General features: G+C 40.3%; 1 protein-coding gene across 1 annotated transcript in view; it reads left to right on the forward strand.

Annotated features, from left to right (window-relative positions):
- The window catches only part of LOC150087465 (protein FAM135A), a 331,998-nt gene that overhangs the window by 254,447 nt on the left and 52,172 nt on the right, over window positions 1-25,379 (forward strand). The window contains exon 16 of the mRNA XM_090372497.1: window positions 23,828-23,925. Within this exon, the coding sequence (XP_090228623.1) occupies window positions 23,828-23,925 (98 nt within the window). The remainder of the gene's footprint in view (window positions 1-23,827; window positions 23,926-25,379) is intronic.

Raw genomic sequence — 25,379 nt, forward strand, 5'->3', positions numbered from 1 at the left:
TCAACCAAAAAGGCTTCGAACTGAAGCACAGCGTCCAGACATCCCTAATTTTCTTGTGATACACTCTCTGTCCACGCAGCCCGTGGGCAAGTTATCATCATTTATGATTCAAAGACATCTAGAATCTATTGCAGGATCACCAAAAATGGTGAAGCGACTACAATCGGGAGATCTCCTGGTTGAAACAGCCACATCCAAACATTCTGAGTGGCTATTAAAAACAACTACGTTTGGTGGATTACCAGTGTCTGTTACTCCTCACAATACCTTAAATTCATCTAAAGGAGTCATCACAGAATGGGACTTAATTACAGTGTCTGAGGAGGAATTAGTCCAAGAACTTAGCCATCAAAAGGTAATCGCTGCTAAAAGAATTATGACAAAAAAAAGATGGAAATCTCATTCCAACTCGTTCCATCATTTTAACTTTTAGTACTCCTGATTTGCCATCCTCAGTAAAAGCTGGATATTTAAACTGTCGAATTCGTCCATACATCCCAAATCCACTTCGCTGTTTTAAATGCCAGAAATATGGCCATTCACAGCAGGCATGCAGAGGTGATGCCATCTGTCCTATTTGTGGAGCAAAAGATCATACACAGGCAGATTGTCCAGCCGCAATTCCCATTTGCCCCAACTGCAAAGGCAATCACCCCGCCTTTTCTAAATCATGTGAGATGTGGAAAACAGGTAGGACAATACAAAAATACAAAGTAGAACATAAAGTCACATATCCTGAGGCACGCAGACAAATAATGTTGACCATGCCAAGTCCATCATACGCCTCTCGAACCCGCAGTTTTCATACAACTGCAATTCAAACAGATGTGTCAATACCGCCCAACGTCTCGCTAGCTAATTGGGTTACAACAACCTTATCAACCACTGGAAAAGAAAATTCTAAAACTAAAACCAGCCATGCCACCAACACCCCAATTAGTATCCCAACTGATACTCTGACAGTCTCAAATGACGCAGAAAGATTGAAACCCAATAAAGACTCTAAGGAAACTGATCCACCAACCAACACTATGGAAGTGGATATACACCAAAATGATGAAGACCCTATCCTAGAACTCCATGCCAATGACACTATGGATACTGGACGTCCATTATTCCCAAAAAAAGACCGAAAAAAATGCCCTGCACATAAAAAACAGTCAGATGAATCATCTTCAGCCAAACCAAAATAATGCCTAACATCATACAGTGGAATTGTAGAGGACTAAGCAGCCATTCTGATGACATAAGGGATTTAATCTCTCAGTTTAATCCCATAGGTATATGCCTACAGGAAACATTCTTGTCACCCCAAGTTTCGCCGAAATTCTCAAATTTTATGATATACAGACGAGATAGAAGCCCAGAGTCTCCTGCCCGTGGAGGAGTAGCCATTCTTGTAAATGCTAACATACCGTCCAGACCGATCCAATTAAGAACCAGCCTAGAAGCTGTGGCAGCTCGGATTGCAGTTGGTATTTCAGTTACCATTGTTTGGATTTATATTCCACCATCTCTATCACTTGCCCAATCAGAACTTGACAACCTCATTGCACAACTTCCAACTCCAATTTGTCTTTTCGGTGACTTTAATGGACACCATCCATTATGGGGATCAGCTACAATGGACAGAAGAGGCAAGTTGATCGAGGAATTTATAAATAATAATGATCTAAATTTATTAAACTCTGGATCTCCTACCTACATCCACCTACCTACAGGATCTACTTCTCAAATTGACTTGTCAGTTTGCTCACCTTCCATCTTTCCAATCATGACATGGTCTGTATTAACTGATCCTTTTAGCAGTGATCACTTTCCGATCATTTGCTCCCTACAAACAGGAGTAACACCAAATCCTGATAAACGATCCTCTTGGAACTTTAAAAAGGCGAACTGGGATGGCTATTCTGCTCAAATACTTTTAGACAGACTTTACGTTAAAAAAGAACCTATTGATGATGTAAATACTTACATCACCAATCAGATTCTGACTGCAGCAAATACCTACATTCCAAAATCCAAGACATATCACAATCACCAAAATCACTGGTGGAATGCAGATTGCTTCACTGCCAAACAGGAAAAAAACCGAGCTTGGAATAATTTCCGTAAGAATCCCACCACTAATAACCTCATTGCTTATAAAAGGTTTAAAGCAAAAGCAAGGCAAATTAGACGGAAAGCGAAACGAGACTCGTGGATCGCTTTTGCCTCAACAATCACAAAAGACACCGACACACGCCTCATCTGGAAAAAAATACAGGCACTAAATGGGAAATTCGCTCGTATGCCCTCTCCAATACTTCATTGGAAAGGGAAAGACCTATCTACAGCTGAAGAAGTTGCTAATGCACTTGCTGAATCATTTGCTACAATCTCTGCTTCTGCCTCCTATGGGTCCACATTTCAGAACATCAAAGCTAGTGCAGAACGATATAAAATCAACTTTTTCACGCACCGCTCTTTCCCGTACAACCAACCCTTTACATTCATAGAACTTCAAGAATCGTTAAACAGATCTTCAAACAGTGCTGCAGGCCCAGATGGAGTTCATTATGTTATGCTGAAGCATTTAATTCAAGAAGATTTGAGTACCGTGTTAATCTTTTATAATCGGATATTCTCCGAAAATGCCTATCCTTCTTCCTGGCGTCATTCTTTCATTATTGCTTTACCAAAACCAGGAAAAGATCATTCCTGTGTTGAAAACTATAGGCCAATATCTCTTACGAGCTGCCTGGGTAAAAGTTTCGAAAGGATGGTTCACACTAGGCTTATTTACATCCTGGAGTCACAAAATCTCCTTCCAGATCATCAGTATGGCTTTCGGAAGAATAGATCAACGCTGGACGTGCTTATCAAAGCCGAATCTCATATACGCAATGCCTTTATCATGAAACAACATCTAGTCATGGTCAACCTAGATCTTGAAAAGGCATTTGACACTACATGGCGTCATGGGATTATTATGGACCTTTACCACTTGGGGTTTAGGGGCCATTTGCTGAAAATAATTCAAAATTTTCTGCAATTGCGTTCTTTTCAGGTCCGATATAAAAATGTACTCTCTGCATCCCACATTCAGCAAGAAGGAGTCCCGCAGGGATCGATACTTAGTCCAACACTATTTTCAATCCGAGTTAGCAGCATAACACGAGACATCCCAAAAACTGTTGAAACTTACATGTACGCAGATGACCTTACAATTTCTTGTCAGTCTCAAAGTATGAACACCATCGAACGGCAGCTCCAACTTGCCATTACCAAAATACAATCGTGGACTTCACGGAATGGCTACAGACTATCAGAAAAGAAATGCACTCTCACCCACTTTTGCAAGAAACGAGCTCTCCATCCCGATCCGGAATTACAAATAAACAATATTCCAATCCCGCTTGTAAGTACCGTTAAATTCCTTGGAGTGATATTAGATAGCAAGCTGAATTTTCAAGCTCACATCTCTCATTTAAGAAATACATGTCTAAAGCATCTGAATATACTGCGATCAGTCTCGGCTATGTCATGGGGCGCTGATCGGTATACACTATTGCATCTTTATAGAACTTTAATCCGGTCACGGCTAGATTATTGTTGTCCGGTGTATGACTCTGCCAGGAGCACTACTTTACAACGTCTAAATATTGTCCAGCACAGTGCTCTCAGGACTGCGTTGGGCGCTTTTAGGACTTCTCCAATCCAGAGTCTCTATATCGAAGCACACGATCCTCCATTACATCTTCGTAGGAAATCATTACTGCTCCACTATGCTGCTAAGATCCAGAGTCTTCCATCTCACCCCAGTTGGGAGTATCTTTATAATACTCGGTGGGATTTGTTATATGACAGCAAGCCAAATGAAAACAGGCCTGCTTCACTCAGGATTAAAGAGCTTTCTCAGAGTTGGAATATCAATTTAAGCGATATTTTTCAGAACACAACTGCACCTGTTCCACCTTGGACATACGTTTCTTCCTCCCACGATACACATTTTTTGGAGTGGGGAAAGAATAATGTACCTTCCTTTAATATCAGGCAGTTGCACTTAGCTCACACTACTCAGAACTCCCATGCCTGTAAAGTCTATACTGACGGATCCAAAACAGCTACTGCGGTTGGTGCAGCTGCAGTTTTTCCTTCTCTAACGGTTACTGCCTCACTACCATTAGTCTGCAGCGTCTTCACAGCCGAATTATATGCCATCAAATTAGCACTCAGTAAAATTATTGAACTTTCCATCTCACCTGTCATAATTTACACTGACTCGCTCAGTGCTGTTTCTGCCATAAGGAAGAATTTTTCATCTTCTCATCCTACCTTGAAACACATTCATTCTCAGCTATTTTCTTGCAGTGTGTCTAATCAATCAATCAGTTTTTGCTGGATCCCTGGCCATTCTGGTATTCCGGGAAATGAAAGTGCGGATCTTGCAGCTAAACATCCTCAACCAGCTGTCCCAGAACATCCTCAGGTTCCTTACACTGATTATAAGCCTGTTATTCGCAAAGCAAGTTACGATAACTGGTCACAGATCTGGAAAAGTAACACCAACAATAAACTTTACCAGATAAAACAAGAACCAAAGCTGTGGCTCTCAGGCTTTCGACAAAACAGACGAGAGGAAGTAGTACTGGCAAGACTCAGAATTGGACACACTCATCATACTCATCTGTTCCTGCTACTGGGAGAAGATCCACCCCAGTGTTCAACCTGTGACAGTCAACTTACTGTTAGGCATTTCCTCTTTGATTGTCCCCTATATTCAACCATACGGTCAAGCACTTTTCAGTCGGACTCTAGGTTGAACCTCTCGCATGATTTTACTCATATCCTGGGAAATGAAGCAAACATAAATGAACTTGTAATATTTTAAAAACGTATTGGCCTATATAGGAGTATTTAATTTAACATCAACAGTGTTATATTTCGACTAAATAAACTATCAGCAGACACAATTTGGCCTCAGTAGCCCTTGTGTCGTTAAGCCAAACAACAACAACAACAACATCTCTCTCTCTCTCTCTCTCTCTCTCTCTCTCTCGACTTCCTTGAAGCAGTGAGATTACACATTAGCTGATCCAGAAAATGTGAATCGCATAGGAACCCATAACTGGAAACGTCACAGGAAAGTAGTAGCAGAGGCACAAGAAGCAGAAATGACACAAGACAGTAATTAGTGGCAAACATTTATTTGACATAATATTAACAATGGAGTACGAGATGGAAGCATTTCATGATGTTACAATAGATGCTCGAAGGTTCCACCATGAGACGTGATGCATGCGTGACACCGACGCAGCATGGATTGGCGGACTCGGTCGAACACAATTGGAGTTTCTTTGACAGTAGCAGCAGTGCAGTCGAGTCTCGCCACGAGATCCATTTTCATCTCCATACACAATAGATTTGAGGGCCCTCACAGAAAGAAATCAAGGCTCGATAAATCAGGTGAGCGTGGGGGCCAGGCAACGGGTCCACCATGGCCAATCCATCGATGCCCAAAACACCTGTTCAAATGGTCATGAACACGCCTTCCATAATGGGCAGGCGCCCGTCATGTTGAAACCAAATGTTGTGTCTCACATTTGCTGGAACATCGTCAAGTAACCCTGGTAGAACTTGTTCAAGAAAGATCCGATATTTAGCAGAGTTCATGTGGGATGGTAACAGGTATGGGCCGACTAAGCAGTCACCGACCATACCTGCCCACACATTTATTGCGAAACGATGTTGTGCCGCATGGGGTGCGCACTGTGTGGGTTGTTGTGAGCCCACACATGAGCATTGTGCTGATTGAATAAGCCTCATCCGTGAAGAAAACATAGGCTGGAAAATTCAAGTCTTGAACAGTTTCTTGGAGAAACCACTGCGCAAAAGCCACACGTGCAGGATGATCTTGGGGGAGCAGTAACTGAACCCTTTGGAGATGAAAGGGGCATAAGGAATTGTCGTGCCAGAAACACTGTACACTGCAATGAATCACTCCTAAGGCAGAGGCAACAGCACGTACCAAATACGGAGGATGCGGAAAGGTCAGGGAATGACCACCGCATATCCCTGGAGCAATATGGCCTTAGTTGCTAATGCTCCTAAAATCCAAATAACAAACAGCAACAGCACGTGTGCTGGTAGTAGGATTATTCTGGATGGCATTCAACACACTTTCTTCCATGGTGGAAGTTCGCGTCGAACGTGGTCTGCCCGCACTACTCCTGTTACCTCTGAATGACCCATAATTGCACAAATTTTGATGCACACGCGCAAACAAACGGTGGTCTAGTACATGTCTGTCTGGGAAGCGTTCTCCATAAATTTGTTGAGCGGCTCTTCCATTGCCCTCTGCTAATCCATACACTAGGTGCATGTCTGCCAGCTCACAGTTCGTATATTGATGCATGCTCTTTGTGCGGCGACTACTGCTTGAATGAGTAAACCAGAAATTTTCCCTCTCGCGAACTGATGAACAGTGCCATCTACCGACTTATGGTGACGTTTCTGGTTATGGGTTCCTATGCGATTCACATTCCTTTAGATGTTACCTACCTCCCCTAAACATTTGTACCAATATTTTTGAGACACCCTGTATAGTTGCTGGCCTGCAAACACCATTTTAGAACTGTGCCCTTGAAATGATTGGATCGCACCAGGAGGATGTCCATCATAACCTCAAAAGACATCAATCATACTGCATGATGGAAGAGATGGGTGGGTGGGGGGTTGCTGAACCTTTGCTCTGGAGACTAAACATGGGTTTCACCACTTCAGGCCTCTAATAAGCAAAGTGCTTGATGGGAGTCATCTACCTTCTAGTAATTTGTTAATGTGTCTGAAGTGTAATGCATTGGGCGCATTAACTTACTCATTAACATAACCATTTAAGATTGGAAAAGATAAATAAATAAAAAAAAAATCTTAGCTGTCTTGCGTCACTAACAGCTAGTAAAAATTAAACTTCTTCCAAGAGGAATTGAATAGTTACTTGCCATAATGGGTAGATCAGCAAAATGGGAACGGGCAAATTTGGGGATGGAGAGAAACATATGTGGCAAAAGCAAGGCCTCGTTCCCACACACCTCAACAAATGCATAGACATATTGTACTTTTCGAATTATCCATACTATACTATATATATATATATATATATTTTTTTTTTTTTTTTTTTTTTTTTTCCCTGGAGCCATCCAAGAGTTATATACAGAAACTTGTTGGCATCCACAAGCAATCAAAAAGTGTACACAGTATAGTGTACACTATACTGTGTTCAGTTTTGACCACAAGGAGATCTTTGCTTTTGCTGAAGGCTGAGGGTCAAGTTTTTTATCTGTTGAAGCTTGGACTTATGTTGAACTTACAGACATACACTATTATCCATAGCTCTGCCATAGTTGCTGATATCTTTTTAAATTATATAGCATCACCAGGAAAGATAAATGGAATCTTGCTGTACATTTAAAAATCTGAGACTACCAGGACAGCTGTTTCGAGGTTTGCTGGCTTCTTGTCAGCTAATGTGTGATCTCTGTTAGCTAACATATGCCAAACCATGAATAATTTATTATGTGTCCTGAACTATGAATAATGTATTTTTTGTCAGTTCAGTGTGCAATCACTTACACTCTCCACTGGCTTACAGTAAACCAGTAAGCTTCAAAACAGGTGTGTTAGATATTTAAAGGTATATTGAATCCACATTTTCTAGTGTCATCACGTAGTCTAAAATTAAACTGGTAACTTGGATGTAACTGTGGGTGTTAAATTTGAATTTAGGATTAAATTTGAAAGCATCAATTTTACCCAGACACAATAGGAAAGTGCATGATGAGAACTTTGTCAATCATTTTGTCCCTGGAGAGACTGTGAAAGGCTCATGAGGTACAATTTTTCTTCCCCTCGACGTGGGCACCTGTATGTGGTGAGGGGACCTCCCAGTGACGCTGCTGGACTTCCAGACTAGCATCACTGGGATCCAACACCACAGCCCAGGTTCCAGGCTTACATCAATGGAATCTGGCGTGTTTGCCATGCGATGCGACCCATGGAAATTCGGAAAGGGGGATCCTGGTGGTTGAGGGGGCCCAGCTTCAATACACCACTTTGGCCCCTGCTTCGACAAGACGGGTGGTCCTGGAAGGCCCGGCTAGGATCAATCGGCTAGTAGGCTCACCTGCGAGGGTCAACCGTGTCAATGCCACGCCCCTACCCTCATGGTCCAAGGGACAGGATTCAGGCTGGCGGCGGTGCGGGTATAGTGTCTGGGTAGCCCTGGCGTTCCACTCCCGAGCGCATTTATTGCATACCAGGTAGTGGGCGTCCCTTTGGGCTCCGTGGTGGGTGGGGAGCCCGGGCACTGAACAATTTAAAAAACTCCATGAATCCTGATAAACTCACTTCTTCAGGGGCCCCAACCCGGTCCCTATCTGAAATCAATGAAAAGGAAACAGATAGCATTATTGCTGAAAAGAGGCAGCGAACTGAATTACCATCAGGGCCTGTCCCAAGGTTCTTAATTATGCATTCTACCAATGAAACACCGATTGGTAAAATGTCGCCCTTTTTTATACAAAAAGGGTTGGATGGGTTAGCAGGTTCACCCAAGTCAGTTAAGAGGCTCCGTTCTGGGGACCTCTTCATTGAAACAAAAAATGACAGGCAGTCTGAACATCTACTCCGAGTAACATCAATCGGAGGAGTACCCATAACAGTGACACCACACAGAACACTCAATTCATCGAGAGGTGTAATTTCAGAGTGGGACCTTCTCGACGTTACTGAGGAGGAAATCTGCTTGGAATTGAAGTCACAGGGAGTTACTGCCGTCAAGAGAATTACTGTGCGAAGGGATGGAAAAATTGTTAAAACCAGGAACATTATCCTGACTTTGAACTGTCCTAAACCTCCTGATGAGATTAAAGCTGGATACATCAACTGTTCAGTGAGTCCATACATTCCGAACCCTTTACGGTGTTTTAAATGCCAGAAGTATGGACATTCTCAAATGGCCTGCCATGGAGTCCTTGCATGCACTCGATGCGGTGCAAAGGACAACGAAACAACAGCATGTTCAGCCGCAAAACCCACCTGTATCAACTGTGAGGGAGAACACCCGGCCTACTCACGAGCATGCCAGAGGTGGAAAGAAGAAAAAGAGATTCAACGGCTGAAGGCAGAGCTAAACATATCATACCAGGAGGCAAGGAAATTGGTGAAACCCCTGAATATCAACAGACCTACCTACGCCCAGAAGGTAGCAGGGAGATGTTCCGTCGGAACTCAGACGGACATGACCATTCCTCCAAAGGAGTCTTTCACTCCCATCGCGTGTTATCTCTTAAGTTCTCAAAAACCTGCACAGAAGGACCAAACAGCTGCCACTCCTATATCGGTACCTTCCTAATGCTCCACAAGTAACAAAGGTAATTATGAAAGAAAAGAATAAGAAAGGGGAAGTCCCCCCTAGTACCCAAGAAAAGATGGATGTCGAGCAGAAGGAGGTACCCGAAGATTCAGTCTTGGAACTCTTTGCGGAGGAAGAAATGGACATGGGACAGCGTCCATTCTTCCCCAAAAAAGATAAATCCAAGACTGATAAAAGTAAGCCCTCAGCACCTCGGAAGTCGCCTGATGGACCCACCAAGTCAAAATAATGGCTAAATTCCTACAATGGAATTGTCGTGGATTCCGGCGAAATATGATGACATCAAGGCCCTCCTGCAAAAGCACGAGCCAGTTTGCTTTTGCTTGCAGGAGACATATCTAAAGGCAAATGACGATCCCACCATGCACAACATCACAATTTTTCAAAAGGATAGAATTGCGGATGGCTCTGCTCATGGAGGAGTGGCTATCTTCGTCGGCAATCAGACCCCAGTTCAGCCCTTGCTAATTACAACTAGCATGGAAGCTGTTGCAATTCGCCTTTCGGTGGGATTTATATTAACAGTTTGCTCTCTTTATTTGCCACCTGGGACTGATATCCCCCAGGAAGACCTTGATGATCTTGTAACGCAGTTGCCTCCCCCTTACTTACTTCTCGGGGATATGAATGGACATAACACCCTGTGGGGTAGTGCTAACATCAACGGAAGGGGACGAGTCATAGAGCGTATGCACAATGACAATGACCTTTCCCTTCTAAATACTGGAACAAACACCTTCTTCCACATGCTTACCCGTACTTTTTCTGCCATTGATCTCTCTATCTGCTCCCCTTCTCTACTCCCTTCACTCACTTGGGAAGTGGAGGAGAATCCATACGGAAGTGATCACTTCCCCGTGATAACCTTGTTACACAGTGGGAGACGATGTCTTCCTTTTAGGTTACCACGGTGGAAGTTTGATCAGGGTGACTGGAATGCCTTCCAACATCAGGCAAATTTTGACCTCAGTACAGTCAGTCGGGAGCCGATCAATGATGCAGTAAAGTACATCACAGAAATCATCGTCCAAGCAGCTGCGAACGCTGTTCCAAAAACATCTGCCCGGTTTCCACCATTTCCCAAACCTTGGTGGAATTCACAATGCACAGCAGCAAAAAAGGCTCAAAACAAAGCGTGGGGGATATTTCGCCGATATCCTACCACGAACAACCTTATAGCCTTCAAACGTGCACGAGCCAAAGCACGCTACATCCGTCGTCAGAGTCAAAAGGAATCGTGGATCCGTTTTACATCATCTATTAATCAGTCTACCAACTCTAAGGTAGTCTGGGATAAAATCCGGAAAATGAAGGGAAAATATACATCCCACCCTTCTTCAGTCCTAGATTATAATGGATGCACTATTGCAGATCCAACTGCAATAGCTAATTCTCTTGGGGAAACATTCTATAACATCTCTGCAACATCTTCGTATTCCCCAGAGTTCCTGGTCCTGAAATATAAAATCGAAAAACGGGCACTTAACTTTAAATCTAATTGGATCCGTTTTACATCATCTATTAATCAGTCTACCAACTCTAAGGTAGTCTGGGATAAAATCCGGAAAATGAAGGGAAAATATACATCCCACCCTTCTTCAGTCCTAGATTATAATGGATGCGCTATTGCAGATCCAACTGCAATAGCTAATTCTCTTTGGGAAACGTTCTATAACATCTCTGCAACATCTTCGTATTCCCCAGAGTTCCTGGTCCTGAAATATAAAATTGAAAAACGGGCACTTAACTTTAAATCTAATTGCATTTATCCCTACAACGGGGATTTCACTATTCAGGAACTGAAAAAAGCCCTCGCTCTTTCCAAAGCAAGTGCTGTTGGACCAGATGGCGTCCATTATGAAATGATTAAACATCTTTCACCAAAATCTATGGATTGTCTACTCCTTCTGTATAACAGAATCTTTATTGAAGGGCAGTTTCCGGACTCCTGGCGAAAAGCAATCGTTCTTGCGTTTCCTAAGCCAGGAAAGGATCCAAAAGTCCCCACCAATTATCGTCCTATTGCTCTGACTAGCTGTCTGTGCAAAATCCTGGAGAGAATGGTTAAAAAGTTCGTGTGGGATCCTCACTCTCTCGTTTCTTCAGTCAAGAGGAGGGAGTACCACAAGGATCAGTATTAAGTGGCACGCTTTTTGCCATCAAAGTAAATTCCATCACAGAACAACTTCCTCCAACTGTAAACAGTGCCCTCTATGTCGATGACTTTAGCATATTTTGTCAGTCATGCAACATGAGGGTTATTGAAAGACAACTGCAGAAAGCTATTGATCGCCTCAACTCCTGGGCTCTTACTAATGGCTTCAGGTTCTCGCCGGAGAAGACCGTTTGCGTACACTTTTGTCGTAAGCATAATCTTCATCCTGAACCTGAATTAAAGCTCGGACAAAATGCAATTTCAGTAGCAGCGGACACAAAATTCTTGGGACTCGTATTCGATAAAAAGCTGACCTTTCCGGATCACATCCGTCAACTCCACACAAAGTGTACAAGAGGGCTGAATATTCTGCGCTCTCTTTCCTCAACATCTTGGGGTGCGGATTGATGCACCCTACTACGCATCTATCGTGCACTTGTACGATCCAAACTAGATTACGGGTCCCTGGTATACAATTTGGCCAGAGACAGTGTACTTCGATGGCTGGATCCTGTCCATCATCAGGCTCTCCGTATCGCTATTGGAGCATTTTGAACATCTCCTGTCCAGAGCTTATACGTCGAAGCAAACGAACCACCGTTATCACTTCAACGTAAGCAGTTGTCTCTAAAGTATGCCTTAAAACTGAAATCCCTGCCAGACCATCCTACGTGGCCATTCGTTTTTGAGCCACGATGGGAAAATTTGTACAACACCCGTAAGACTGCCAATCGTCCTTTTGGTATTCGTCTCCAAGAGCTACTCAAAGAACTTAATATTAAGGTAGACAAGGTTGCCCAAACACCAAAGCAACCCCTTCCACCCTGGCATGCTCATGTTCCAACATGTGACTTGTCCCTTAGAAATTGGGGAAAGTCGGACTCCATCGTCTGTCTACCTGCAGCTTTATTCAGCACACCGAGCTGAACATTCTGACTTCACGCCAGTTTACACAGACGGTTCGAAGTTGGAATTATATGTGGGATCTGCTGCTGTCTTTACAGACAGAACTACATCGGAGCAGATTCCCTCTGAATGCAGTATATTTACTGCAGAGCTGCATGCTATAGAGTTAGCCTTGGATCACATTAGTGAATGCCAATACCAACGGTTCATTTTATATTCCGATTCTCTCAGCGTGTTACAGGCGTTAATATCTGTGAGATATAATCCTCGTCCAGTTCTGTCTAGTATTCAGCAGAAGATTCACTTCCTCCGTGAACGTGAATATGATATCTGCTTCTGCTGGATTCCCAGCCACATTGGGATTAGGGGAAATGATTTGGCTGATGCCGCAGCCAAATCAGCAATTCCCAATAATAACTGCTGCCTGTCAGTCCCCTATACAGACTACAGGCAAATAATACACCAAAAGATATACTCCCAATGGCAGGATTCGTGGAATAGACAGACTGCGAATAAATTATATCGTATAAAGCCTGTAATTGAACCATGGCAGTGTAGTCTGCGCAGGAATCGTAAGGAGGAAGTTATTCTTGCCCGGACCCGCATAGGACACAGTCATTTAACTCATTCATTTTTGCTGAGGGCTGATGACCCTCCTATGTTTGTGTCCTGTGGCACAATTTTAACGATTAGACACCTTTTAATTGACTGTCCAGATTTTAGCAATATCCGTTTTACCCTATTTAACCATCTGACTGAGCCGTATACACTCAGTCAGATTTTATCTGACAATGACAATGTGTCTGCTGATTTTAGCTTTTTTAAATCAATAAAGGTTTTTACTCGTATTTAAAATTTTCACGTTATTGTTATTCTTTTATTATATATCTGGACATGGTGGCCTAACTACTTAGGTCACTGAGAGAATAAATTTTTATATATTACCTGGTCTTGGCGCATTATAGCCTTAGATGCTAATGCGCCAATAAAATCTAAATCAACAACAACAACAACGTACAATTTTTCTTAATGTGGTCTGAAATATTTGCTGTTGCTATCAAGACAATGTTGGCTAGGTTGAGAAACTGCTAGCCTGAGGGGGGGGGGAGATATACTAACTAATAGATTAACACCAACCAAAGCAGGGGTGAAAATGATTCTTGGAATGTGCAGCAATCTGAAAAGTGGGGTGTTGGAGATTAAATGGCCTGCTGGGGGGGGGGGGGGTCTTCATGAGACAAACATATGTTGGCTGTGTTAGGGTTACAAAAAAGCAAAACCAGGTGCATATATACTTGCTTTTACTTTATTACTTGTTTTCTTACTTTCTTTTATACTTGCTTACTTTCTATGAGTATAGTAAACAAAAATTTGATGAATTTGAGGTATTGGTTAAGTCAACAAATGTGGACATAATAGGGATATCAGAAACATGGTGCCAGTCAGACATTATGATGGGAAATTCGAATATAGTGAGTACAATATATACAGTAGGACAGGAGAGGGAAAGGAGTAATGCTCTTGCTTAAGAAGTTCATAGAACCTAAGGAACTGCAACCAAATCGCATCGACATTCACACATGAGGAGTTATTCAGCGAGGGGAATGCCAGAGGTGTATTCAACTCTAGCAGTAAGCTAGAGAATCTTGTAATAACTGAGAGCAAAGTGGAGGAGAAATTGTTGAAGATAAACACAAGAAAGGCACCTGGGGTGGATGGGATCTATCCAGTTATATTAAAGGAGGCAGCAAAGGAGGTAAGCAAACCCTTAGCCATAATTATGAGAGCTTCCTTGGACTCAGGGGAGGTACCCATTGACTGGAGATGTGCAAATGTGACCCCAATTCACAAAGGGGGATCAAAGGCTGACACAAGTAATTATAGACCTGTGAGTTTAACTTCTGTTCCCGGAAAATTAATGGAGGCACTGGTGAAAGAAGCACTGCAGGATCATCTAGACAAGACTTCAGTTATAGCTAGGACACAGCATGGTTTTGTTAAGGGGAAGTCTTGCCTGACCAATTTGATTGGATACTATGATGCAGTCACAAAAGAACTGGATGCAGGGAATAACTTTGATATTATATACTTGGATCTTAGAAAGGCTTTTGATACTGTTGCACATGGAAGACTGCTGCACAAATTGGAGCAGTGTGGCATTGGAGGCAAGTTGCTGCTATGGATAAAGGGGTGGTTGAGGGGGAGAAGACAGAGAGTGGTAATCAATGGACACTGCTCATCGTGGACTAATGTTATTAGTGGAGTCCCTCAGGGTTCAGTATTGGGGCCTTTATTGTTTTCTGTATTGATAAATGATATTGATGATGGTATATCAGGCTTAATGTCCAAGTTTGCAGACGATACGAAGGTTGGCAGGGTTGTCAAGGACACTACTGACACTATGCTGCTGCAACAGGATTTGGAAAGGTTGAGCAGATGGGCTTCGAGGTGGCAAATGAAGTTTAACATTGACAAATGTAAAGTACTACATATGGGAAACAGCAACCCCAGAGCAACGTATCAACTCTGTGGTACTACACTGACAGTGGTAGAGAATGAAAGGGACCTGGGGGTGGTGGTGCAGGCAGATATGAAGTTCTCTGAGCAGTGCAGACGAGCTGCAAGAGTAGCTCATGGTGTATTGTCAATGATATATAGGAATTTTTCTAGCAGGGATAAGGAGGTGATTATTCCCTTGTATAAGGCAATGGTCAGGCCACACCTAGAGTACTGTATACAGGCCTGGAGGCCTCATTTCAGGAAGGATGTAGAGCTGCTGGAACGAGTACAGAGAAGGGCAACTAGATTGGTGAATGGGACAAAGGGGTTCTCTTACGAAGAAAGGCTTAAGTTTTGCAAATTACAGTGTCTGGAAACTAGGCACCAGCGGGGTGATCTGATAGAGGTGTACAAAGCCTTGAATGGTTTGAGCATGCTCAATGCTGATGGGATTCTTCCTCTAGCTCAGAAAAATCACCTGAGAGGGCATAAATTCAAATTGAGGAAAGACAGATGTAGGATAGATGTGCGGAAATTTGCCTTTAGCCAGCGGGTGGTTGGTGGGTGGAACAGACTTCCATCCCTTGTCGTGGAAGTTGATAGCCTAAATAAGTTTAAGGCTCAGCTGGACAGGTATTTCGAACGAACAGAGGGGTGAAGTGGAAGTGGTTATTTTTATTTATTTATGTTACTTTTTTTTTTTTTTTTTTTTTTGGCTGATGCTGCATAAGCTTGCTTTCTTGCATCAAATGCCTCTACTAATGCTAATGCTAAATGATGGATGGCCAGTGCAATGTTCACTCAGTTTGGTGTGATATAAGCACTCGGAAAACTAAGCAGAGTAGAAGTCTTCTATAGGTCAAATGTCCATAAGTACAAGTGAAACCCATCATAACATAATGCTCAGGGTCCAAAGAATCACATTGTTATAAGCGGGATCGCATTAGAAAATTCTAGTTATTTTTTAGCATTCAATCTTCATATGTACTATCAATTTTGCTCGTCTTTTTTTTTTTTTTTTTTTTTTTTGTGTGTGTGATAATTGCAATAATATGGCTATTAAAAATCATGCAAAGAATAATAATGGAAATAATGGAAGAGTTATTCAGCGAGGGGAATGCCAGAGGTGTATTCAACTCTAGCAGTAAGCTAGAGAACCTTGTAATAACTGAGAGTAAAGTGGAGGAGAAATTGTTGAAGATAAACACAAGAAAGGCACCTGGGGTGGATGGGATCTATCCAGTTATATTAAAGGAGGCAGCAAAGGAAGTAAGCAAACCCTTAGCCATAATTATGAGAGCTTCCTTGGACTCAGGGGAGGTACCCATGGACTGGAGAAGTGCAAATGTGACCCCAATTCACAAGGGAGGATCAAAGGCTGACACAAGTAATTATAGACCTGTGAGTTTAACTTCTGTTCCAGGAAAATTAATGGAGGCACTGGTTAAAGAAGCACTGCAGGATCATCTAGACAAGACTTCAGTTATAGCTCGGACACAGCATGGTTTTGTTAAGGGGAAATCTTGCCTGACCAATTTGATTGGATACTATGATGCAGTCACAAAAGAACTGGATGCAGGGAATAACTTTGATATTATATACTTGGATCTTAGAAAGGCTTTTGATACTGTTGCACATTGAAGACTGCTGCACAAATTGGAGCAGTGTGGCATTGGAGGCAAATTTCTGCTATGGATAAAGGGGTGGTTGAGGGGAGAAGACAGAGAGTGGTAATCAATGGACACTGCTCATCGTGGACTAATGTTATTAGTGGAGTCCCTCAGGGTTCAGTATTGGGTCCTTTATTGTTCTCTGTATTTATAAATGATATTGATGATGGTATATCAAGCTTAATGTCCAAGTTTGCAGACGATACGAAGGTTGGCAGGTTTGTGAAGGACACTACTGACACTATGCTGCTGCAACAGGATCTGGAAAGGTTGAGCAGATGGGCTGAGAGGTGGCAAATGAAGTTTAACATTGACAAATGTAAAGTACTACATATGGGAAACAGCAACCCCAGAGCAACGTATCAACTCTGTGGTACTACACTGACAGTGGTAGAGAATGAAAGGGACCTGGGGGTGGTTGTGCAGGCAGATATGAAGTTGTCTGAGCAGTGCAGATGGGCTGCAAGAGTAGCTCATGGTGTATTGTCAATGATATATAGGATTTTTTCTAGCAGGGATAAGGTGGTGATTATTCCCTTGTATAAGGCAATGGTCAGGCCACACCTAGAGTACTGTATACAGGCCTGGAGGCCTCATTTCAAGAAGGATGTAGAGCTGCTGGAACGAGTACAGAGAAGAGCAACAAGATTAGTGAATGGAACAAAGGGGTGCTCTTACGAAGAAAGGCTTAAGTTTTGTGAATTACAGTGTCTGGAGACTAGGCACCAGCGAGGTGATCTGATAGAGGTGTACAAAGCCTTGAATGGTTTGAGCATGCTCAGTGCTGATGGGATTCTTCCTCTTGCTCAGAATAATCACCTGAGAGGGCATAAGTTCAAATTGAGGAAAGACAGATGTAGGATAGATGTGCGAAATTTGCCTTTAGCCAGCGGGTGGTTGGTAGGTGGAACAGACTTCCATCCCTTGTCGTGGACGTTGATAGCCTAAATAAGTTTAAGGCTCAGCTGGACAGGTATTTCGAACGAACAGAGGGGTGAAGTGGAAGTGGTTATTTTTTATTTATTTATTTTACTTTATTTTTTTTTTTTGGCTGATGCTGCATAAGCTTGCTTTCTTGCATCAAATGCCTCTACTAATGCTAATGTTAATATGAAATTGCATTGTTTCAATCTTTTATTGACGACCTCTACAATAAAGTATTTTAAAAACTAATATTCGTGTTGTTAAATATACACAAACACGATAAACACACACATTTTGTCAAAAAACACAGTACTCATAAAACTGCTTTTCCTTGTAGTTGTATTGACTGTTACATTTGTGTTTTGAAATTAACAAACAGTCAAAAATTCAGGATAAAAAGGAAAATCATAATGCACTCACAGTTCTTTACACTACTAAGTAGACAGCCGACAGGGCTAGCCGGGTGGGTAAAGTACCTGCCTGGCAACCCAAAGGTCGCGGGTTCAAATCCCGCCTCGGGCTTGGATCAGAGTAGTGCAAAAACTTGGGGAGGTGCATTATGGCCACAGAAGCCAATGTGCCAACAACTAACAAATAAAAAAACTAAGTGGACATTAGCAAATAAACTGTATCAAAGTTTGACTGTTTCATTGCATCTCTTTTGTTTCTTTTTAACAATTTCAGTAAGCCTTTTTAACTGTAAAATTGAAAGGGAATCTACCTTTTTTGTTTCAAGAAATTTAAGTTCAGTTTGCAAACCAGTGAGTGCTTCCCCAATACAAGTCAACAAGTAAAGTTACAAGTCGTTTACTGTTCTTATGGAAATCAAAGGATAATGCATATCGCAGATTCGTGTTAAACTGAAAATATCGCCATGTGTTCACAAGGAATCCAAAATGTTGATCTTCAGTGACTAAAAATGGGAGCCATGCTTGAAAGCATTCTAACAAATCGCTTTTTAACAGGTTGGGGGCAGGACTTACTTTATAGATAATGTATGGAACTTTTAGATTGGCCACTTGTGCAGTAAAAGAAATTTTCTGGATTTATTGGATGATGGATTTCTACAGCACCATATTAGAGAAACAACAAGAGAAAGCAATACTCTTTATCTGATTATCAGCAGTAACTCTTCATGCATTGAGAATACTATATAAAGAAAACAGTAATTGGCAGAGATCATAATATATTGATGTGGAATCTATTTAAAAATATAACTACTGTTGGTGGTGAAGAGAAGATATTTTGCTTTCATAAAGGCAACTACAGTGGTCTTGCACTCTTTTTAATTCCTTTTAGTGGAACCAACTGGTATTACAAACTGCAAATCTAAATGAGAAACATTCAGAGAAGCAATCATAGAGGCTGCTAAGCTTTTGTACCAACAAAGACATTATTCCAAGTTTAGACCCAAATGGATGTCAGATGAACTCATGTGACTAACGGCAGAGAAGTAAAATGAATGGGATGATTATAAATTAACCACATTGTGAGAAGTTTTTGGCTAAAAAATGCAAGCAAAAGTAGAAAAAGGATTGTTTGTTTCTGTTAATACTAGAAAGAAAGGGATTAACAACATTGGCCCACTAGATATGAATGGCATAACTGTTGATGATCCTATTCATATTATTGACAAACTAAATAAATATTTTGCATCCACATTCACTTGTTAAGAAGTTTTTAGGGATGGGAACACCATAAATACACCAAGTTATAACTGGGAGTTAAATGATTTTGTTATAATTGTGAAGAAAGTGGAAGAGAAATTGCTGAAGCTAGAATTAAATAAGGCACCTGGGACTGATTGGAATCAAATCCAGTTATATAAAAGAAGCAGCAAAAGAGGTAAGCAAACTCTTGGCCATAATTATGAGAGTACCCTTGGATTTTGGGAAAGTACCTGTGATTGGAAGTGTGCAAATCTTTCTTATTCACAAAGGGTGATGTGAACAATTATAGAAATTATATGAAAATCACAACATTGATTTGTTAAGGAGTCTGGGAATCCTATCTGGTCAATCTGATGTATGTGTGCTAGAGATCTTACAGAGAAGTTTTAAAATTAGCTAACGTAGCTACTATGATGCAGTAACAAAGGAACTGGATAAGAACAAGTTTGACCTCATTTATTTAGATTTCAGTAAAACTTTTGACATTGTTCCATATGAAAGACTGCTGTGCAAATTGGAGTGATGTGGCATTAGAGAAAAGCTACTGCTGTTGATAAAGTGGTAATTGATGTAGCAGAAAACAGAGGGTGGTTATTAATGGACACTGCTCCTCTTGGCTAATGTTATTAGTGGAGTCCTTCAGAGTTCAATGCTGGGCCCCTTACTGTTTATAGTATTTATTAACGATATTGATAAAGCCAATTTCCTAGGAATAAAACCAGAAGTTTTGCATGCCTCTCCTAGGAATAAAAACCAAAAGTTTTATCCCTAGGAGATTGCAGTTACCTAAAGTACATGTTTAAAATTTTTCAAAATTTTTTTCTCTCCATAGGAAATTGCTGAAGGATAATGACTATTATTTGTGAATATCTATATCTTTGATGCTATTTTTCATATTCACCAACTCAAGCAATAAAAGCTCATTTTCCTGTATATATTCAAGAGATTTTAAATAACTATATACTGATTAACTCTCTTAAAACATTCCATTAATTTTTGGAATTATATATCTCTTTCTAGGCAAGGTGAGTTTATTATCTTATGCTAGGAACATATCTGCAAACCATTTGGATTTATGATGGTGAATTCACCTTTTTACTTGATTTGATCCTTCTCCCTCTCACCCTTATAATATGCTTAGCAGCATAAACTTAGTTTTTCTCCATTTTTACTTTTTACTTAAAAAATAATAAAAATATGTTAAAATTGAGCTGCTTTTTTTTTTTTTTTTTGAAAATTGTTTATTTTCAAAATTTCATTAATGAGTTGGCCATCAGATGTGCTGTGCTAATTTATGTTGCAAAATAGAAAACATATGATAATAGAATTGTCTTCTGTCAGTGAGCAATAATTTTGTATTACTTGCATAGTGTAAAACTAATTAACAGTGTGTTCCAGTAAAATGCCAAATAAATACAATGTAAAATTTCACAAGACAAATATGAAAGATTTTCCACATATTTTAAAATCTGTAATAGGTACATTTTTGCCTTGTGTACTTTCTGAACTGTGTTACTGTCAGAAATGTGTTTCTTGCTAGCAAATAGCAATAAAATATGGTTGTGGAAGAAGAAAGACAAAAGGCATTGTTAGTGAAATTGCATGGATAGGGATAATGATGGCTCTGAAAACTAGGCTATTTTTTTTATTGCTACAGATGGCTGATTGATTTCGAGATGAGTGATTTTGAGCTATATTCCATTGTGATGATCTTTGTAACAAAAAAAAAAAATTTTAAAAAAATAATTGTAATTAAAAAAAAAAAGTAAACTAGAAAGCAGCTTGCTTCTTGCCAGCACTAGGAGGTGGCTCTGGAGAAAAAAGGAGGTTGAGCACTTGATGGATATAGTCCTAGTCATTTTTTAATTTGTGTGCTGAAAAGGGAGTTGCATGCCTTCCCAGAAAATGGATGAATATTTGGTAAAAATTTAGTAATATCTAGGAGGAAGTGTTAAAAAGGAAAGATAAATTTAAACAATTTCAAACTGATGCATGTTACTGAATTATGAGGGCTGTTCAATAAAGAATGATTTTTCATGAACAATACTGCTTGCTGTTTCTAACTGAGCTGCAGAATTTAAGAACAAACCAAGCTGCATCACATAACATTGCGCAGTTGACTCATATGTATAGTCAAGTTTATGCCTGTTCAGTTTTACCTACATAACAATGGGCATGACACGCAAGGAACAGTGTGCTGCTTTCAAAATTTCTTCTGTCTCAAGAAAACATCAGCTGAAGCATAAGAAATGTTAAAAGATACTTATGGTGAATCTAACTTCCATATAGTACAGGTGGTTTAAATGTTTAAAGATGGACATGATTCAATCACAAAAAATCAGCATCCTAGCTTCAACTGCTGCTGTTGCTGCAGTAACCATAAACACTGCTTCTGTAATTGTAAGAGAAGATCGTTGTATAACAGTTAGGCAACTGGCAGAGATGTTGAGAATGTCAGTAGGAAGCATGCATGGTATTCTCCATGACCATTTGCACATGACATATTTGTGCACACTAGGTTCCAAGACTACACATACCTGAGCAACATCTAGTTTGCATGGAGGTTTGTTATGAGCTGCAATGGATGGTTACTGAAGATGAGGTTCTGCGCAAGGTGGTAATGGCAGATGATTCATGGGTTCGTTATTTCGACCCAGAGAGCAAGCAACAAAAGCAAACGTTGTGGCTTCTGCAGGAAAGGTTATGGTCATCTCTTTTTCTACCAATTCTACCAATGTGTTGTGTGTATCGTACAACCATTAGAGAACCTTACTGCAGAACTGTACTGTATGCAAGTGGTGGATGCTGCATCATGACAGTGCAAGACCTCACATTTATCATACATACTATCATTGAGTACTTAGCCAACATTAATGTCAAACATATTTGTTATCAGCCCTACAGCCCTGACTTTGCACCCTGCAAGGTCAAGGCTGTAGTTTTATTGACAAAAAATGGCTTCCACCATGTTTTTGAAAATGGCAGTGGCCTTGGAGTAAGTGCATTTCATCAAATGGGGACTACTTTGAAAAGGACTGTCAAAATGTGGATGATTAATAAAGGTACTTTGTTAAAAATGGTGTGTGTACCCTGTACACATGAAAGATGTTTTATTTTATATAAAAACATAATTAGGAAACCTGCACTTGGGATTGTATTTTCAACACTTTTCACAATCGGATAGTAGACAGCAAAAGAAAATCAAAACTGTTACAATTTTTAAAATTGAACAGCTAGAACTGAAGTTATGGATGATGTAGCATTTTATGCTCATACCCACTACTGAATCAATGTTAGTGACTGAGTTAAGTCATTTAGGAAGTGACGTCATTTGTCTTGCATTTTTGTTACCATTCAGTTTTACTTCAGTCTGAAAAATTTAGTAGGTGCTGCCAAAGATGTTTTCACATCAAAAAAGTATGATCATTCTTTATTGAACAGCCCTTGTAAAACAGATTTTGAGGCATCTGTGTACATGTTGCTCTCTTTAATTAAATATGTAACTAGATTGGTAGAACAGTGGTAGTTTTTGACAAGTCTGTTTAAAGAAAAGATTAGAAGTGGTGGGAAAAGCAATATGAGCACGTTTCAAAGTTACCAAATTGAAAAGTATGTGATCGCTAATGAGTAGCATCTATTTCTTCTATTTCTTTATCTTTAATGACACCAAGAAGTGCTAGGAACTTGTTCACAGAAAATTCCAAATTTAAAAATGATTCATTGCCAATCAATGAAAGTTGTTTTTGGCTGTAAGTTACTACATGGTGCACTATTTCCTATTTAAAAATGTTCTTATAAATACTGAGGTAGCACAAATTTTATTTATTGGCAGTATATCATTTTTCAAATTTCATATTTTTTGTGGACAAGTTTCCAGCACTTCTGGTTGTCATTAAAGATAAATAAATAGATGAAGCAATGGATGTTTTGCATCATCAGTTCTATCATGGTTGGCATTTTAACAATTTCTCATAGCAGTGATGAGTGTGGGAGAATATTCAGCCAGGAGGAAAAACAAAAACAGTTTAGATCTCTTTCTGGTGAATCTTTGGAAATGCTCCTAATAGTCAAGTCTATACAGAAAGACCATTGTTATGAACAAACTTGGGCTCAGCATTTCTGAGGAGATGCAAAGTCTGGAGGGGTATCTTTTTTGAAGCAGTTGTAATCAGTTGATGTCTAATAGATAATCCAATCAGGAATAATAAATATAAAAATCCTAGGTAAGTTAATGTTTCAAAGCATAATATACTTCTAAACAATCCTATGTATGTTTTAATATAAAATGTGTTTTCAGTGAAATTAATTTCTAGTGCAGAGTGGACTTTAAGAAACCTGCTTTAAAAAAAAAAAAATCTGATTTTTTTTGGTCAGCATGTTAGCTTTTTGCAAAGAATCTTCTGTTTTTCAACTGATTTGTCCCAAAAACTCTTGGTTTCCTCCTGTGCTTACAAATGCCTAATTTTCAGCTTTTTAGAAGTTAAAAGTTGGTAGCTATGTAGGAAGAATGTTGTTTTGTAAATTACATAAATTCTAAAATATTAAAGGCTCTAATTTCTAAGTAATTTATAATTATTTTATTATATAGGGAGAGACATTTGATGATTTTGATACTATGACTGATCGGCTGGTATCAGAAATAACATACCATATTGAAGTTTATGGTTTAAGACCTAGTAAAATTAGGTAAGGCAACAACAAAATATTTTCATTTGATTATTTTATTATAATTGGTGTCATATATATATATATATATATATATATAATGTATGTATATTATTATTAACCACATGGTGCAAGGAAGCCTGAGGCTTATGCTGCATCAGCCAAAAAAATCCTGAGTTACCCTGAGAGAGAGAGAGAGAGAGAGAGAGAGAGAGAGAGAGAGAAATCACCAGAAAGAGAGGAATCATGATATCCATTTCAGGACCCTGGGTGTGCCAAGCCCATACTCACCAGATGCAAGTTCAGCCTTGATTATTTCAGCTGTCAACTTCCACGACAGTTGGAAGTTTGTTCCAGCAATCAGCCACCCGCTGTCTAAAGGCAAGTTTTTACACATCTATTCTACTGTCTTTCCTCAATTTGAATTTATCCCCCTCAGATGCAGAATCTGAGCAAGAGGAAGAATCCCATCAGGATTGTGCTTGCTCAAACCATTCAAGTTCTTATATACCTCAATTAGATCACCTTGCAGGTGCCTAGTCTCCAAATGCTGCACTTTGCTGAAATTAAGCCTATCTTGGTAACAAAAACCCTTTGTTCCACTAATCTCCTTCCCTTTCTCTGTACTCGTTCTAGTAGCTTAACACTTCCCTAAAATGAGGCCTGCATATTATATGCAGTACTCAATGTGTAGCCTGATAATCACCTCCTTATCCCTGCTAGCAAAATTCCTGTATATCATTGGCAAAACCCCCATGAGCAACTCTTGCAGCCTTTCTGTGTTGATCAGAAAGCTGCATATCTGACTGCACAATTACTGCCAAGTCTTTTTCATTCTCTACTATCCTGTGTGTAATACTGTACAGTTGGTATGTTACTCTGGGGTTACTGTTACCCATATGTAGTATGTTGCATTTGTAAATGTTATTCAGTTGCCACCTCTCGGCCCATCTGCTCAACTTTTCAAGATCCTAGTTAATGATCAGTAGGTCATTAACAACCCTACCAACCTACCAAAAAGCCGTGCATTACGGTTGAATTTGAAAGTGTCTACAATTCTGCCCAGATTCGATAGGAGGGAGTATGTGATGAGAGCCTTGTCGATCAATTCGGCCCTAGAAAGATTGTGCAAGGCTCAGGGAGTAGAATTTTTTTCAGCCTGGTCTGTACTTGTTAACAGAAGAGACTGCTTCTACAGGGATGGGATACACTTAAATAGAAAGGGTGCAAGAATATTTGCTGATGCTATCAAGGCAGTGTTAGGTGGGTCGGAAAACTGCTAGATTGGGGGGATAGGACTAATCAAAGGTGGTAGATGACGACTTTCATCAACCGGTGAAATACCACCACTTTGCTTATTGGAGGCTTGAAGTGGTGAAACCCATGTTTAGTCTATAGAGCAGTTTCCGGCATCCCCTTGCCCAATACCTCTCCTTCAACCCAAGCATGGTACTAAGTACTATAGGTTTTGATAC

The sequence above is a fragment of the Mastigoproctus giganteus genome, chromosome 4, assembly GCF_048544385.1.
Source record: "Mastigoproctus giganteus isolate SK-2022 chromosome 4, ASM4854438v1, whole genome shotgun sequence".
In the NCBI taxonomy this organism is placed as follows: domain Eukaryota; kingdom Metazoa; phylum Arthropoda; class Arachnida; order Uropygi; family Thelyphonidae; genus Mastigoproctus; species Mastigoproctus giganteus.